This window comes from Kwoniella pini, chromosome 6, assembly GCF_000512605.2.
Source record: "Kwoniella pini CBS 10737 chromosome 6, complete sequence".
In the NCBI taxonomy this organism is placed as follows: Eukaryota; Fungi; Basidiomycota; class Tremellomycetes; order Tremellales; family Cryptococcaceae; genus Kwoniella; species Kwoniella pini.
Window position 1 is genome coordinate 681524 of NC_091721.1, and position 16724 is coordinate 698247.

The following is a 16724-nucleotide window of genomic DNA, read 5'->3' on the forward strand; positions in this document are numbered from 1 at the left end:
GTTTTCAACATTCCCATATTTACCAATGCAGATTCTTCAGATAGCTATATGATATTTGACAAGAACAATTTGGATCCTGAAGGCCTTCAATGTTATGTGACAGCAGAACGCTTGGTGAGGAAGCTAAGAGAATGCGATTTGGTGCTAAATATGGCTTCACTTACGAGTTGTGAAGGTTCACAGCATATATAGTCTTCAAACGTTAACGTGTAGGTGTCACTTATTGTTGAACAGGCAGAATGTGTGCCAAACAGGAGACCATTGAGGCCGTATCGACATGCATGGAGGAATCTTATATGTTACAATTAGAGGTCATATGTTACAAATGAAGGTTGTATGATACAAATGAGTGTGGTACTAGCTTGGAAGGTGATTCTACTGAATTCTCAGATTACAATGAAAGATGAGACGGATCCTCCTAATTCTTCACAGAATCTGCTGAGGTGATTACGTATTTATCATCGCCTCCTTTCATGAGTCGTTGTACTACCTCTGTGGGGTAGTTTCGATTATCCGTCAGTGCGGAATCATTGAAGATAGAGGGTAAGCAGATTTGTCCTTGATCTGAGAGGTATTTACCGAGGGTGGCAGACGGGACGAGGTTGAAGTAGCCAATATTATCTAGAGCAAGATCGTCAGTACACAGACTCGCATTAGGCAAACAATACGCACCTTCAGGAATGCTCTCGATACAAAATGTACAGAGGGCTAGCCAGTCCGGGATTCTTCCTTTCTTGCCACGTAAGTCAAATCGACAATGCTGAAGTGCCAGCTTTGTCAGAGCTCGGAGTCGTCTACAATACAGGTTGAAGTGGAGCTCTTCTTGTGATACAAATGTGTCTTTACCATCTCCATCATCATCTAATACAGGATGAGCCCCGAGAGTACTGATGAGGATATTCGATAAAGTGGGTGACAATCGGAAACCGAATAGTTGGTCGAGGTGAGTCTTCTTTACGAGACTGGCGGGATGGGGTAATAGCTGTTCACACCATTTTTCGAGACTTCCGCACCAATCTGCATCGTCAACAGGCTCCGTAAACTGAGCATCATCAAGGGAAATCGATTGCGCAATCGCACGACATGGAGGATGAATAAGTCGAGGAACGTTTACTTCGCCGTTGATACCGAGGATGCCCGCGAGCCATGTATGCGGTGTTGCTACCTTGTCCCAAAGTTCGTTTTCATCTACGAAGTGATGCCATCATCGCTATAGATCTCGCACATCTGGGTAAAAGGAGTTCATGTGGACTTACCAGCAACTATCGCTTCAAGGACTCTTAATTCATCATTGATCTGAGCTTTTTCTTCCGGAGATCCGATGATCATCTTCAGAAATCTTGTTCGAAAGATATTGAGCGAGTGTGTGATTATGCAGCGCTCTACTTCTTTCCAGTCCAAATCCTCGATAGCGTCCTCGATTGACTCGCTATTTTCTGCATATTCATCGAAGAGATCCTGAAGGTATTGTGGCGGTTCGAAGGGATCCTTAGACACGTCGTCATCGTCGCTGAGCTCATCCACCTGACCACTTTTATCCACTTTCTTAGGTTTATGCCTTGTCTTGAGATTCTCTTTCCTCCTCTCGATCTCCTCCTTCCTCGAAAGAGCTTTCGCTTTTCTGTTCTCCACTCTCGCTTTCCTAGCTCTATCTTTCTTCTGGTCCGCCGCTAGTTTCTTTGCTTCCATCTCTTCCGGAGTAAGTGGCAACCAACACGCTTTATCGACCTTTTCTCGCCTTTTAGCTTCGTCTTTTTCTATCAATAGACTGACGTCATTTTCGGATACGTCTGACATCTCGGAGTCATCTTTGTAGCCCGTAGACTCTAGATCATCGATTATTCTCTGACCAAGGAAAGCTTTAGATTGTTCGCCTTTATGAATAGCGGCATCATATAATCTTTCTTCGCAGGTATCGCGAACGTAGAACGCGAAAGCCTCTACAGGTCGTGTTTGACCAAGTCGCTTCACTCGACCGACTATCTGCCGCTGCTCTGCATCTGACCAAGAAGGATCGAATAGGTAGATGACTGAAGCTCTATGAAGGGTAACGCCTGTTCCGCCGACATCGGTGATGATCATGACTCGCGCACCCTTCAGTGGTCGCCCAGACGCATCCTCTGGAGGGTACACGCGGTAATTATTATCGTCTAGAGCTTCGGTTAGCCGAGTAGCTGTATGATCCTGATCATGCTGAAATTCTTTGACCAGTTGAGAACGTTGATGAGTGTTGCAATCTCCGTGCATTGTAGAACTGTATACGCCTTCTCGTGCCATACAAGTTTGAATGAAATCTACTAGACACCGCCATTTGACGTAGACAACGAATTTTCTTTTCTCTTCGTCGGGTTTGTCCTTATCTTCTTCTAATCTCTCCTTTATATGCTTGATGAGAGCTTGAATGGATGCAGTTGGCGGTTCTTGCGGGTCCCAATAGTAGTTGCAAACAGCGTGAACGTTTCGAAGCAGCATTCTAGCCTTGACAACGAAGTTACGGTCGGAGTCAGGGGTCTGTCGAAGGGCTTGATCGTACTTCTTTCTCTGGTCGTCTGTAAGGTCGATCCAAATAGCTTGTAAATCGACGTCTGAGATATCGGTTAAAGGCAAACCGTCGGGTCCAGCTGAGTGATGGTCACGTTTGATACACCAATGTTGAGTGGCTCGGCGGATGAGGCTGACACATTGCTCTCCGATTTCCATTTGATATTGACGCCATCGATTCTCCAGGTCGACGTGATCCCCAAAGTCCAACTCGTTTGCATACTGAGGTCCTTTTTGACCCAACCTTTGTATTGCTGCGTCAACCTTATCTAGATTATGATCTTTTCGGTTTTTCCCTTGTGCTGCTCTAAGCGATCTTTGAATATCTTTCGCAACCTTCTCTAACTTGTCAAAAGCCGTTATAGCTTGTTTTATGTCTCTAGTGCATGTCCGAAAATCGTATCTCTCGTGCTTTTGAATCAGATCCAAACCGTTTGCAGGCGATGTGAGCAGTTCGGATCGACCAAGGGGTGCATCAGAATCAGTTGCACCACGTTTCAAGACAGCTGGTAGGCGCAATACCCGGCATATGTTGATGTAATCCTTGAAACCATTGACCATAGGCGTGGCAGTAGCTGCAATGACGATACCACTTTTCTCCATCAGTCTAGCAATAGCAACAGCGTTTTCGGTTTGCGGATTGCGAATCTCAGCGGCCTCATCGACAAAAACCATCCCGTATGTACGTCGAGGATTGTATACCGAACGCTCCAGATAGTCTGCTACAAACTGACCAACTTCTGGATTGAAAGGTGCCCTCTTAGCGTCGGATGCGAGATGTTGGTAAGTAGTGCAAAGTACGACTTCTTTTCCGCCAATTATAGCTGTATCGACTTCGGCCCATAGCCTTCGATGTTCCCTGATATTGGTGAATGCAACTTCGTTTATGTTCTTGATAAGCACTTGATTAGGGGTGGTGAGTCGATGACCTTCGTCGAGGTGTGCGTTTATGATGGTATTATTTGAACACATGATATGTACTCTTGGCACGTCTTTTCCATCTAATCGTCTGTTACCGATCCAAGTGCCGAAAGTATGCTCAGACGGTTGACTCCCACTGTAGTGCATTGTAGAGGATTAGCTCAAGTTCCCCATGCCATTCAAAGAATATGCTCACGATTCAGACCCAGCTTCAGAGGCGTAAAATGCTTTGAAGTATTTCATAATAGGAGGATGAAAATTAGGGTCTGCTTGCTGACGTTTGCGATAGTACCTCAACAGCAGAATGACAAGATATGGTACCCATGTCTTGCCGAGACCCACATCGTCTAGAAGGAGAGTACCGAAGTAATTTTCCGATAGGTTGTTGTCGATATAGCCTCTCTCGATGATGTTTGTGACTGCCATTATCTGATGCCACATTGGAGCGATGGGAGTATGAGTCGCTTCTGTAGCCAAAGCTTTAGGGTTCTTCCTCTGCATTTCTTGCCACAGCTGAATGTCATGAGGTACGGCATCGTAGCGCGTCAAGTATGGCCATCTTATCGATGTCCGAAGCTTGTGCGCGGTAGGATTGACCCATTGTACTTCGCCGGTGACAGGATCTCTTAACGACGCGTTGTTCTCGTCTCTTTTATAGCTGTAGGAATATATTAGCAACGACGAATAGAGGCAGTAGTCGATACTAAAACTCACTCATAAGCTTCTTCCTTTGACACTTGTACTGCTTGATTCCATACATCCTGCTCTTGACACTCCTCAATTCCCAGATATTGAATCAACTCCAACGTGTCCATCTTTCCCAACCTCTCCGTTCCAAACTCTTGCATGATCCCCTCTCCTACTGCATGAGCTTCTGCACCTTGAGGATCCTCAAAGATGGTTGCCGATGGTTCAGCGATGGCGGACTTGATCAATCGCGTTTCTTTTTCTCTATTACCCGAGTCCAAAATTCGTATCTCTTCGTCTTGAAGGAACCCGGCCAATACCTCTAGAGGTCTTTCAGGATCGATAGGTTCGTCCGAATGAGGTCCGGAGTAATGTCGTGACTTTTTCAACATGGCATTATACAAACGGGTTGCCCAATGGGGAATATCATCACTCATCTTCCTATATTCAGCATGATCGGGAAAGAATTCTCCACAAATGTCCCAAGCAGTTGCGAATGGGATTTGTACTTTGCGTGTCTTGCAGTCAAAGTGCTTGTTGTAGGTGTCCGACCATTTCTGGTGAAAACTTTTATCCTTCTTGATCAATTCTTTGTAACGGTTTTGTTGAGTTCTTCGAAACACGTCAACACAAGCTTTGATGGCCGCTCGACATCGCTTTTCGTGATGGATCTGTCGATTATTTTCAGCAGAGGATATATTGATGTCATCACTGGATCCTGTTCCAGCTTCAGATGTATCGGCATCGGATGTCTCTTCGCCTCCTTGATTCTCTGTGTGACTATCTTGAGTGATATGATCGTTATGGAGGGACGAGGGTATAGGCGGTTTGCTTGCCCATCGCATAGTCTGATCGGGCCAAATTTCCACCAGATGCTCACCAAATACTCGGTATGCAAGATCGAGATAAACTTCTTCCGGGTATTCCTTAGGTTTATCGACACCGCCGCTGGGCTTATCTTCACCGCGTAAGCGTTTTCTACCGTCCGCCCATTTCCACTGGCGAGCGAGTAATCTATGAGACTCGAGTACTAAGTCGAAATGTTGTTCCATGATTCTGTGAATGTGGTTGAACCATATCTGAAGGAAAGCGAAACCCCATGGTGGCAGGTCTTTCTCCCAAACACCGTATCGGAGATCTGGATCGTATGGCAAGACTTCGGATGACTGATCTTGTGAGCTCTGAGGTGAGAAGGGAGGACTAGGCGGGGGAGACGGCGTTGTTTTGCATGGAGGTGATAGATTAGACTGAGATGACGGTTGAGACACTTCATCAGACTCAGATGATGGTCTGGGCACTTCAAGATATCGGAACGGGATCGAATAATATTCCGGCTTATGAGGTTCTGACCAAAATTCACTTTTTCCCCCTCTTGCTTCCGACTTTTTAGGAGAAGGAATAGCTCCTGCAGCTTTCAACGTCTTGATCCTGTTGGCTTCATCTTTCGCATCTTGAAGCTTCTTAGCTCTTCTCCTATCCGACTCAGCACAATAAAGCCGATGTTGAGTGCTCAGGACAGCAAGCTTCGCTCGAACATCCTCGATTCTTGGTAAAGCTCCATAAACCACTTCGAGCTGGGTGACGAGGGTTTCTACTTCAGGCGATTCCCACCATTGATTGGGAAGAAGGATAAGCATGGCACCCCATCGATGACTATTGCCCTTGGCGTGGGTGAAAAAGTTGTTCTTGAGATCTGTGATTGAGGGACCGACCTTGGTTTCAGATCTTTTTTTGAACTTTTCAGATCGAGCCAGACTTCTAAGATTGCCCTGTGCGTTGGGATTGAAGGGAAGAAGATTTCGCCCGTGGGATTTGAGAAGATTTTGTACTTGTCGCGAGAGTTTGATCTCAGTAGCGACATAACCGATGTCTTCTTCTTCACTATCGGACCCCGCATCATCATCCAAAACGTTGACAGCTTTCTGTGCAGTTCGCTTTTCCATGTTGGTGATACCCTTTTGTAATGCTTTGTCGAGGACAGGCTTCATATCGGCGGCAGTAACGCGTTGGAGGGAATGCGTCAAGGACTGACTCCTGCCGGCACCGGTTCGTGTTTTCTGAACGCGATGGTCAGTTTTAGGTAATTACAGCAAAGCAATTTCGTTCACTCACGACCAAACGATAATGGGTGCAAAATTCATCCGAAACTTCCAATACTTTCCTTTTACTGGCATCTTGGTTCAACTGCGTCATGCTTTGAAATCAGCTCATAATACATTGTTGGAGTAGACGTGACCTACGACTGAGTTCAAATCCTCATTTTCGGAACCATTGCCGCCAAGGGAAGACGCATGATAAGTTGCACTTCAATCTGAATCAGCATCTGTGAATTGCATAATCATATTGACGAACTCACTGTGCACCACCAGTCATTGAACCACCTAGTCGAGCTGGACCGCTTGATGGAGAGGGCGGTCTCTTCCCCTGGGAGTTCTTGGTCTTCTTGCTGGCAATCTTGGCTGTCCTGTTCGCGTTCGAGCCCTTAGGTTTGGCTATATCTTCTTCCTCATCAGCAGAGTTGACTTCAAACGTAACATCTTTCTGAGGGCGTGAGGCTGTAGTCGATGTTGTGCCGATTGATGACGAAGTAGGAATTGCTGACTGGCCTTGAGCAGCTGAGAAAGCCGGTTTGAATGGGGTAGATGGAGCAGGCAAGGTATGTTCGGAACCTTGCTTGTCGAAAGCAGCAGCTGGAACGGAAGTGATGGGAGAAGCTAGGGTACTTTCCGATGGGGCAGAAGCTTTATATGCTGCTTCCGCAGCTCTTCGTTCGGCTGCTGCGGCTGCACGGGTTCTTCTTTCCATAGCGGTTGGTGAGGAATCGATTCGTTTTCTTTTGGGACCCATCTGTTGTATATCGTCAGCGCCAAGAAGATTTGACCAAATTCGGAAGGTTTGGATCATTAACGATTATGTGTTGTATCACTCACGTTGACAACGTTTGGCCGCCTTTACTCACTTCGATTGTATACTACGGCTCGAGATATAGCTTTATGAATCGATGAAAACACGTGAAAATAGGTTTGTTGGCTTGAGTTGAAGAGGAAAATGTAATTAAGAGGAAAGACATGTATGGTGGGAGGTGGTAACGAAGGAAGCAATGGGGGGAATTGGGAAAATCAGGGTTGGGTGTGTGAGTATATCAGTAGATGCATACAATAAAATTTATTGACATATTTGATGGACAAAACACGTTTTCTCATTTAGTATGATCGGTTCTCCCCACTCCAAAGGACCTCATGACGATCTATGGCCTGACCAATGAACCATAAGCTTCCGTTCGTAGATCGATCGATCTCAATACGAGATTTCGAGCTGAGTGAGATCAATGTTACGCAGATCGCAATAAGGAGAAGCCGGTCCATGGTATCGTCCATAATCCTGCTGATCGTGACAGCTATTGATGATAGAACAGCGCTCGTTGATTTCAAAGGCAGGGTAGAGTGGGTCATGATGTATTTGATGGGAATGCGATCAAACCATTCGCCGACTTAGCTATAATCTTCACGTCGTAGAAACTGAAGGAGGGTTCAAGCTCCGAAGTCGGCGAATTCTGAACGTTGGGCCACTCATGGTTAACTCTGGAAAATCCTTGTCAGCATCACATTGCAATTTTCGTTACACTCGTAAGAGAGAAGGGGGAAGAGGGAAGGGGGAAGTCGCAGAGCATACTTTTATTGTTGAGGTCGAAGGAAATTAACTACACGAGGGAGCGCTATATGGGCGGGACAAACCGAAACGACATGGATTATGTTGGATTAGGCGTGCCCAATGGTAAAATACGAATTGGCGAAGGGCAGTTTCATGCTGCGGCTCATGCCACAGCAGCTGTAGATCACATCGCAGAGCCTGTAGATTGTATATGAAAATGATTAAAACTAGTGTGGAGTGAGGAGAAATGGAATGAGACCTTCATGATCATGGACTTGGGTAACATTGTATGATAATGGCTCTTGGATAGCAGAACTTTGTTCACCTTCGGACACTAGAACGCGGGTGCTATTCCCATCCTTGCGTATCCTATACCGAGATCCACTGCAGCTTGGACACCATCGATGACTGGTATTCTTCTTCCGACCTTTTCACACAAATCCCTTTCCAAAGTACTTCGCATATTTGACATTCCCTAGAAAGGCTCGTCAGTGACTTCTTGCGTAGCAGAGAGAGAATGATGAACGTCAGAAAAAAGAGAAAGACCAAAGTGGACGGGGCAATGGTGGAACTAACAAAATCCGTCAACTTACCCCACAGCCCAATATGATGACTTCCGCACCCTGTTTCACCAGTTCTATGGAAGCTTTTATCATGATATCAGAAACTTCTGAGCCATGCAATGATACCGCATCAAATCCTGTCCCTTTCGTCCCCGAATATCTACTTGAAAGTCCCATCGATGCGATAGCTTCATCAAACAATGGCTCCCATTCTGAAGAATGAATGATCAGCGTCAAATATAGAAGAAAAATACTAGGACGACGATGACTCACGTTGACCCGTTGTGACTATCCCAAATTTCCCGCCTAACCCCATCGCACTGTATATAGCAGCGTCTAAAATACCCAAAATTACGGCTGGTCTGCTTTGCCCTTTTACTGCTCGTTTCAACGAATCGACTAAAGGATGTTGAGAGAAGCATGCTACGATTATACATGAATATCCTTCTAAAAAGGTTAAAGCCGGATTATTCAAATTAAGGTATTCTTCGCAGACGGTAGTAGATAATGCACAATCATGATTATCGTTTATACTTCTCGGTGCTGATTCGGGGGCAGTGAGAAAATCAATCAATACGTCAGATGGTATAGACTTCTTGAGTACCGGCACAAGATCTAGAGTGAATGCTTTTGTTGAATTAGGGTTTATCAAAAGGATTTCTATAGGGGAAGAAGGTGATCCAATCGAGGAATGTATTTTGGATTCTAACGAGGTCATGCTGATTCGCTTTGAATTGGAAAATACTATTCACTTGCTCTTTACAACTTCAAAGTTCTGCAATTAATGTCAGTAACACGTCCGACAGCTGATTTTCAGGTGCTTCATCGCATGAGCTAATAGATAGTCTACTCGTCAATGATCTTTCACAAAACGTATTATACTCAAACAAATCAAAGTCGCCTGTCACACGGAATCGCTTATCTCTTATCTCAGGCACCAAAAAGTCAAACACCAATCAAAGTCAAATATAATCTTGGCCAATTGACTTTCGGCACTTCGTTACATTTTAGCAACTAATATGTGTGCAAGGTCGAGGAAATGGAGGGATCTTGGAACGATGTGCGAAGACTCCCAAGAAGGATAGTCACACTCGGTGAGTGTACGACTGCGTCTCTGTGTGCGTTGTCCCGGTTCGCGAGCTGATCAATTGATACTTTTTCCTTATAGAGCAATTCATCGTTGATACTTTCACTAGAATAGGTGAAGATGGTATTGAGAGACCTGTAGATCAGCCCGATCAGGTAGGTCATCATGCTTTCTGCTTAACGTGGGGGGAAATTGATCCGTTACCTTGCGCTCAGATAGGCGGAGGTGGAACGTATGGTAAATCGTTTTGACTCTCATCCCAGACAAATCAGCTAAATCGCTGAATTGGATTCCTCCGATTTAGCTATCATAGGTGCTAGGATATTCATACCTCCTTCTCGACTCGGAATGATCATCGACTACACCCCTCCAACCTTGTCGAAGAGCATGAGAGATGATTTAAGGAAATATGGAGAAGACATATGGGCTTTTAGGGAAAGAACAGATGGACACCCAACTGCTAGAGCTGTCAATAGGTACCAAGGGCAGACCAGAGGGTGAGTAATGGCTTGATCCCTAATTTCGCTATCTAGCTTCATAGAGCAAGTATGACAACTTCTTGTTATTGACGATTCATTTCCCCAAATAGATTCGAATATTTGACTAAGCCTCTACTACTGACTCCGCGGTCACTACTCGATACACCGTTCGGAGACTCACTGCCATCCACCATTCACTTCATCTCATATCCGGCGCCAAGAGCTGATATGATCCTATCCGAAATACTCAATCTACAGAAGCAACTTGATTGGGATCCAATCATAGTCTGGGAGCCTGAGGAAGAGAGCCTAGAGATTATGGAAAGATTAGCAAACGATATCGATATCATAGGGTAAGTCTTTCTCTGTATAAAATCGGAAAATATCCCGTATTCAATGTAGCTGATGACAATGTTTTCAGACCAAACCACAATGAGGTCTTACGCTTATTTAAGCCAGCAATCCCTTCGACACCAACCGAGACAGACCTAAAATCAATTTACCACGATTTATGCATAAGGATAGCGAACCTACGTCCTAAGATAGGAGTAGTAATACGTTGTGGACATTTGGGATGCTGTTACTCCCCTACTGCACCTAAGGGTTCGGTGCCAGAAGTCAGATGGATTCCGGCATATTGGAATGTACATAGGGAAGGATGGAATCAAGAGAAAGTTGTAGACCCGACCGGAGCTGGAAATGCTTTTATGGGTGGACTAGCAGCTGCCTTAGATTCTGGAAAAGGGTTAGATGAAGGTGAGTCAGGTGGTGATAATACATAGCATGAATTGATATTTTGGTATAGCCGTTATATGGGGCAGTGTAGCTGCCTCTTTTACTATTGAGCAGGATGGATTACCTATATTGACCGTAAAGAATGACAAAGAGCTGTGGAATGGCCAAGATCCCTTGGAAAGGGTCATGATCATGAAAAAGGATTAGGAGCTGTGAATGAATGCTGTAGAAATCAATGAATTAACCTCGATAAGAGACATGGAGAAGGCGAGACGTGACATGAGATGCTTGTGCATGATTTGCTCGATGAGCAATGAATATAGATATACAACAATTTACGTTCACCTGTTCAGCTTCCATTGGACTTTTTCGTCCTTAATTATGCGACTGCCTTGCGGACCATATTCATTGCCCTGCTTCATACCTTGCTTGACTGGAAGCGAATAACCTTTCCTGTAACGCTAAGAGCTCTTCTTGGGTCATACCGTTTGTATCGGGTTGCGTTCGTGTACGTTCCTGTGCAGATGTCCAACCATTGTTAGCATGAACTGCAATCTCACCTTCACGAATTCGACACTAGCTGCATCCTGGTTTTTAATCTCATCCTGGACCCTTCTTCGATCGGTGTTATTCCCCTCATTCTGGCTGAATGAAATTCCTCACAGATTCGCACGTATACGCTGTTCGTGAATAGGCCAGAATGCACTGTACTCACCTTTTGCGATTGTTTAAAATCCTTATTACTCTCCTCAACTTCCGGTATATAATCTTCAAAACCAAGTTGCTACGAGATATTTTTTAAGTCAGTCGACTTCTTCACACCGATCCAAGAATGGTCTGCTGCTGCTAAAACTCACTTTGAGAGCTTCTATAACGTGTTCAGGCGATATTGTCTTTTTTGAAGATTCATCACAAACGGTATTTGACTGTGTCGATATGAGTTTGACCCATTCTGCGAGAAGAAACATAATATAATTAGTACATTTGTACATAAGGAAAGAATCGAGCTGTAGAGATCTAAGTTGTTGGACCTGGATATCCTGATGAAAATGCAGGAAGAGAAAGGATTGTACGATTTCACTTACCTACACAACAATCTACTATTATATCTTTGGCTTCTTTGGTACATGCTATATCTTCAGGTAACATTTCTGAAACGCAAAAGTAGTATTAGCATTACTCGAATGATCGATTTTACTATTTTTCGCAGATCTTGACATATGATACATTGACACTCTACACTGACCTTGTATCAGTTTGAACACTGTAGCTTTGGGTAATCCAATTTCATCATCGCCTGTAGGCCCACCACTGTCGGACATTGTATGACTTCACGTGAAATCAAGTTCAACTGTTAGATTGATTTAACCAATGATACTGTTGTTGTTATTCGCTATGGTAGGATCAAAATGTATAATTTTAAAGTCAAAAGCAGATGTTTACGAGTAATGTTTAGTCACGAAGAAATGGAATTGATGTTTTCGCGTTTTTTGTTTTAATTCTAATATTCAACATGAATTAACCGGAACTATCAATAAATCTAAATTCAACATTACATCGCATCATTCGCTTCGAACATTCATCAATGCATTATCTTCCTCGGTCTATATAGTATAGGAAGGTAGATCGATATGGCCAATTCAACATTGAGAGGTACGAAATCGATACATGGCGGGAACCCCCAAGTAAGCTTTATTACCTTTCCTGTCTTTTTCTCCTCAACCCCCTCCAGATTACTTGTATTCGCATACATTCGCAACCCCATTCTATCTAGCATCATGTCATATCGTCTCAGAGCGTGCTGATGTCTGCATCTCGCAGTACTTGATAGAAAAGGTAATTCGAGCGAGGATATACGATTCCCTATATTGGAAAGAACAATGTTTCGCTCTGACCGGTGAGTCTTTCGAAATTTTGTAACCATGATAACAGCTTCTGATCCGGAGGTATATGTATAGCCGAATCAATAATAGATAAAGCTATAGCTTTGAAATCGATAGGAGGAGTAACAGATCGAAACACACCCACACCGTTCATTTCATTAACATTGAAATTACTACAATTACAACCTGAAAAAGAAATATTAATAGAGTATCTATTGGCAGAAGAATTTAAGTGAGTTTGATCAACTATATAAACCGAGATGATTTTGCTGAACAAACTTTTACCCTTAGGTATCTAAGAGCATTATCAGCATTTTATATTCGTTTGACATTTCGTTCATTAGAAGTATATGAAATTTTAGAACCGTTAATGAAAGATTATAGGAAATTAAGATTAGCTCATTCTGGTGAGTTTCCTAGAATTTTGTTTCATGTTCTTATCAAGAATCAGACTTACTGATAAGAAATTTACTTCGTTCTGATGCTCAGGCGGATACACTTTAACGTATTTTGATGAATTTATTGATGAATTATTAACTCAAGAAAGAGTATGTGATATTATATTACCACGTTTAACAGGACGTAGTGTATTAGAAGAAACAGAAGGTTTGGAACCTAGGAAAAGTTTATTAGTAAGTATATTTTCTATTTCAACTTTTTACCTATATTCTAAATATGAAGTTCCTTTCAAATTGATATTGATTGGTTTCAATCTCACAGGAAGAAGAAGAAGAAGAAAATCAAAGAGAAATATATTCTAATAATTCTTCACCACGATCACGTTATAAATCTCGTTCACCTTCTAAAACTCCAATTTCTTCTCCTGATTTACGAAATGGTTCTTCAAGAGGAAGATCAAAATCAATTTCTTCTATTGGATCAAATCAAAGTAGATATATATCAAGATCTCCTTCTCGTTCTATTGGTAGTGGAAGTGATGGTGAAGAGGGAGATACAAGACAGAGGTATATAAGTAGAAGTCCATCTCTTTCTCCTGATAGAATGGTGATAGATGATGATGATGATGAAAAGTTAGATGGGGATGTCTGATATTCGTTTTAACATTATGCTTGATCGGCATATATACAATATACGACAATTTTAGTCAATATACATGACCCACTCAAAATTGTATATTTAACGAAAAAATTATATTACATATGCATTATAAAATACATGATCTTGTCATACTAAAGCGCAATACATCCTGTTCTTGCACTTGAACTTTATTTCTCACTATATAATTCACCTCCTGGCCAATCCCCAACCTCTCCTCTCGTTAAGTTGAGACCCACTCCCACCCATTCTATTTTCCAATTCACCCACTTTACCTTCCAATTTACCAGCATTTGAATCAATACTATTCAATGCCCTCAAATGAGCTCCCAGAATGGCGGAAAGTTGATTGATTGGATCATCCGGAATTTGAGAAGCAGCTTCTACGGAAGAAGCACTTGGTGAATTTCCATTAATCGATACGTTCAAACCTCCAGATCCGCTTGATCCGTTTGATGAATGCGACAATTTGTTCACTTCTTCTATCATTTGTCCCAAGTTTCTAGATAAGTCGTCTAGTTGTTTGTTCAGATCTTCGGCTAGTGTATATCTATATACAAACGGATCATCAATATACCGTTTTGCAGAAAAGGAGAAACAACGCGATACGGAACGTACGATTTATCCCTCTCTCGATCAGCTGGCAACTTCGCCGCCAAAGGCCTTGTAGAGTCGTTACTCAATTTACCAATTTCCTTCTCGTACACAGCCAGTATACTCTCCAGTTGTTTTTGCTGAGCCTCAATGTAATCCAACGCTTGATCGACTGCCGATTGGTTTTGTTGCGCCTCGTGCACTTGACGATGAAGAGCAGTGATCTACGCCCGCGCATGTCAGCTTGCAAGCCGTGTGTACTATGACAAAAGCTAGACTTACTTGGTTACCATTCCTGACCAATACTTTGTCCCACTCTCTCACTTCTCCGGCTTGTTTCTCGAATTCCTTGACTTGAGCATCCAGGTCCTTGTTCCATCCATTCACTATATCCTCCAAGGTCTTCCCCCTCAGCAGATTTGGAGCTGGTTCACTAGAGGTCGTAGTAGCGGGAGCAGGGGCGGTTGTGGTCGAGGTACCAGCTGCAGGTGTGGAAGTGGAAGCGGCCGTCGCGGCAGGCTTGGCGCCAAACAAGGTTGTCGAAGCTGGCGCTGTTGTAGAAGAAGTGGAGTCGGCGGGCTTGGGTGCACTCCCGAACAAACTTGATCCTGATCCGGCTGTAGCGGGCGCAGCGGCGGGCGCAGCAGTCGAGTCTGCAGGTTTGGAAGCGGTGGATCCTGCTCCTAGATTACCGAAACTGAAACCGCCTGTTTTTGGTGCTTCGGCCGGTTTGTCTGTAGTTGCTGGGGCGGCAGGAGTTGATGATCCACCAAGATTACCAAAGCTGAATCCACCAGTCTTAGGAGCTTCTTTAGCAGGCTCTTTCCCTTTATCCGCAGCGGGAGCTGCCGGAGTAGTTGATCCGCCACCAAGATTACCGAAGGAGAAACCACCAGTCTTTGGAGCCTCCGGAGCTGCAGATGGGGTGGTAGTTGGAGAATCGGTTTTAGGTGCGCCTAAATTACCGAATGAAAAACCGCCGGCAGGTTTCGGGGCTTCAGCAGGCTTAGGAGGCTCAGTGGGTTTAGCTGCTCCGAATCCACCGAACAAGCTTCCCGGGGCTGTAGATGAGGGAGCAGTAGAATCGGTTTTAGCTGGCTCAGCGGGTTTTGAGCCAAATCCAGAGAATAAACTGCCGCCGGCTGGAGCAGCGGGCTTGTTGGCATCTGTCGAGGTCGAAGCCGGGGCAGAGCCGAATAGAGAGCTTGAAGGGGTTGTCGTACTTGCTGGGGCCGCGGGCTTATTGCCGAATGAAAATCCTCCTGCTGGAGGTGCTGCAGCCGGAGTTGTAGTTTCTGCGGGTTTGGCACCGAATAACCCGCCAGTAGCTGGTGTACCTGGAGCGGTCGGTTCAGCAGGTTTAGCGCCAAACAGCCCACTACTTGCTGGAGCTGATGGAGTAGAGGCAGCCTGAGTGGTTGATCCGCTTGCTCCACCAAAGAGACTTCCGCCTGGAGCCGCAGGTTTTGAACCGAATAATCCTCCGCCAGTCGAAGTCGAAGCAGGAGGAGCAGCTGCAGGTGTTGTAGAACCAAATCCACCAAAAGCAGGTTTAGTTGCTGGAGTAGTGGATCCTGAAGCTGGAGCCGAATTACCGAATCCACCAAACAGACTTCCTCCCGTTGCTGAAGCAGCTGGAGCTGGAGCTGTACTTGTGTTGGTTGTTCCGCCGAAGGAGAATGATGGAGTTGATGTGCCTGGCGTGCTGCTAGCTGGCTTCGCACCGAATAGAGATCCACCAGCTGCAGGTGCAGGTGTTGTTGATCCTCCTACGCCTCCGCCGAAAAGACTTCCACCTGGAGGTGCTGTTGTTCCGCCCCCAAATGCTCCTCCACTCGATGGTTGAGCTGCGGAAGAATGTGACGGGGTTAAGTGAACCGCGCTGGACCAACACGACAGTACAAGAGAACTTACTACTGTTACCACCGAATAATGATGTAGCAGGTTGAGAGGTTGTCGCTGCTGGTTGACCAAATAAGGATCCGCCTGCTGGAGGGTTGGAACCGGCAGCTAAAATCAACTAGCATAATCAGCTTTGTTCCAGGGGATGCAATGGGCCTCGACCGATATTGAGGTAGCTGATGATGACCCACGCTTAGCACCAAAGCTAAAAGCTCCTGATGAGCTGCCGGCTATGTTCGCAGGTTTATCAGCTGAGGACGTTGCGATGTATAAGGTAAAAAGTGGACATACTGTTGTTGTTCTGTCCAAACCCTGCGAAACCAGCTGAATTATCTTGCCTACATTAGCTATTATTGCATGATCGGAGGACATCATAATACCCGACTCACACATTGTGACCTTTGTTTATCTGGTGTGACACTTCTTGTATGTAGTAGTGAGAGGTGGAATAGTAAAATAGCATGATATTTCGTAGCGATTTAAGACTTTAGCAACAAACCTCAATTCTCGTGTCTTCAATTTAGGCACGTGATTTTAGGGAAGATGTGATGTTTCGCGCCTAGTTCCTAACCTGCTTTATTTCCTTCGACACCCTTTGATGCTATTTGCGTTTATTGAAAACAAT

The 16724-nt window shown here is 44.5% G+C and overlaps 6 protein-coding genes across 6 annotated transcripts; 2 read left to right on the forward strand and 4 right to left on the reverse strand.

Annotated features, from left to right (window-relative positions):
* Positions 1 to 418: 418 nt before the first annotated feature.
* Positions 419 to 6996, reverse strand: I206_104705 (uncharacterized protein; the record flags this gene model as incomplete). Its single annotated transcript, XM_019154008.1, has 8 exons — positions 419 to 621; positions 673 to 1188; positions 1257 to 3598; positions 3659 to 4120; positions 4177 to 6206; positions 6262 to 6333; positions 6390 to 6453; positions 6506 to 6996. The coding sequence occupies 8 exons, from the start codon at positions 6994 to 6996 to the stop codon at positions 419 to 421; spliced, it is 6180 nt and encodes a 2059-aa protein (XP_019012748.1).
* A 1138-nt stretch (positions 6997 to 8134) lies between these two features.
* I206_104706 (uncharacterized protein) lies at positions 8135 to 9081 on the reverse strand (the record flags this gene model as incomplete). The annotated part of the gene is made up of 3 exons (XM_019154009.1): positions 8135 to 8275; positions 8394 to 8575; positions 8637 to 9081. 3 exons carry the CDS (start codon positions 9079 to 9081, stop codon positions 8135 to 8137), a joined length of 768 nt encoding a protein of 255 aa, XP_019012749.1.
* Positions 9082 to 9402: 321 nt separating this feature from the next.
* I206_104707 (uncharacterized protein) lies at positions 9403 to 10871 on the forward strand (the record flags this gene model as incomplete). The annotated part of the gene is made up of 7 exons (XM_019154010.2): positions 9403 to 9457; positions 9532 to 9605; positions 9666 to 9687; positions 9755 to 9947; positions 10040 to 10282; positions 10351 to 10685; positions 10735 to 10871. The coding sequence occupies 7 exons, from the start codon at positions 9403 to 9405 to the stop codon at positions 10869 to 10871; spliced, it is 1059 nt and encodes a 352-aa protein (XP_019012750.2).
* Positions 10872 to 11069: 198 nt separating this feature from the next.
* I206_104708 (uncharacterized protein) lies at positions 11070 to 11986 on the reverse strand (the record flags this gene model as incomplete). Its single annotated transcript, XM_019154011.1, has 5 exons — positions 11070 to 11180; positions 11380 to 11448; positions 11522 to 11616; positions 11750 to 11815; positions 11911 to 11986. 5 exons carry the CDS (start codon positions 11984 to 11986, stop codon positions 11070 to 11072), a joined length of 417 nt encoding a protein of 138 aa, XP_019012751.1.
* A 309-nt stretch (positions 11987 to 12295) lies between these two features.
* I206_104709 (uncharacterized protein) lies at positions 12296 to 13597 on the forward strand (the record flags this gene model as incomplete). Its single annotated transcript, XM_019154012.1, has 6 exons — positions 12296 to 12349; positions 12486 to 12561; positions 12623 to 12779; positions 12839 to 12954; positions 13037 to 13179; positions 13268 to 13597. The coding sequence occupies 6 exons, from the start codon at positions 12296 to 12298 to the stop codon at positions 13595 to 13597; spliced, it is 876 nt and encodes a 291-aa protein (XP_019012752.1).
* A 195-nt stretch (positions 13598 to 13792) lies between these two features.
* I206_104710 (uncharacterized protein) lies at positions 13793 to 16492 on the reverse strand (the record flags this gene model as incomplete). Its single annotated transcript, XM_019154013.1, has 7 exons — positions 13793 to 14153; positions 14222 to 14421; positions 14480 to 16044; positions 16112 to 16207; positions 16291 to 16329; positions 16391 to 16423; positions 16489 to 16492. 7 exons carry the CDS (start codon positions 16490 to 16492, stop codon positions 13793 to 13795), a joined length of 2298 nt encoding a protein of 765 aa, XP_019012753.1.
* Positions 16493 to 16724: the final 232 nt, after the last annotated feature.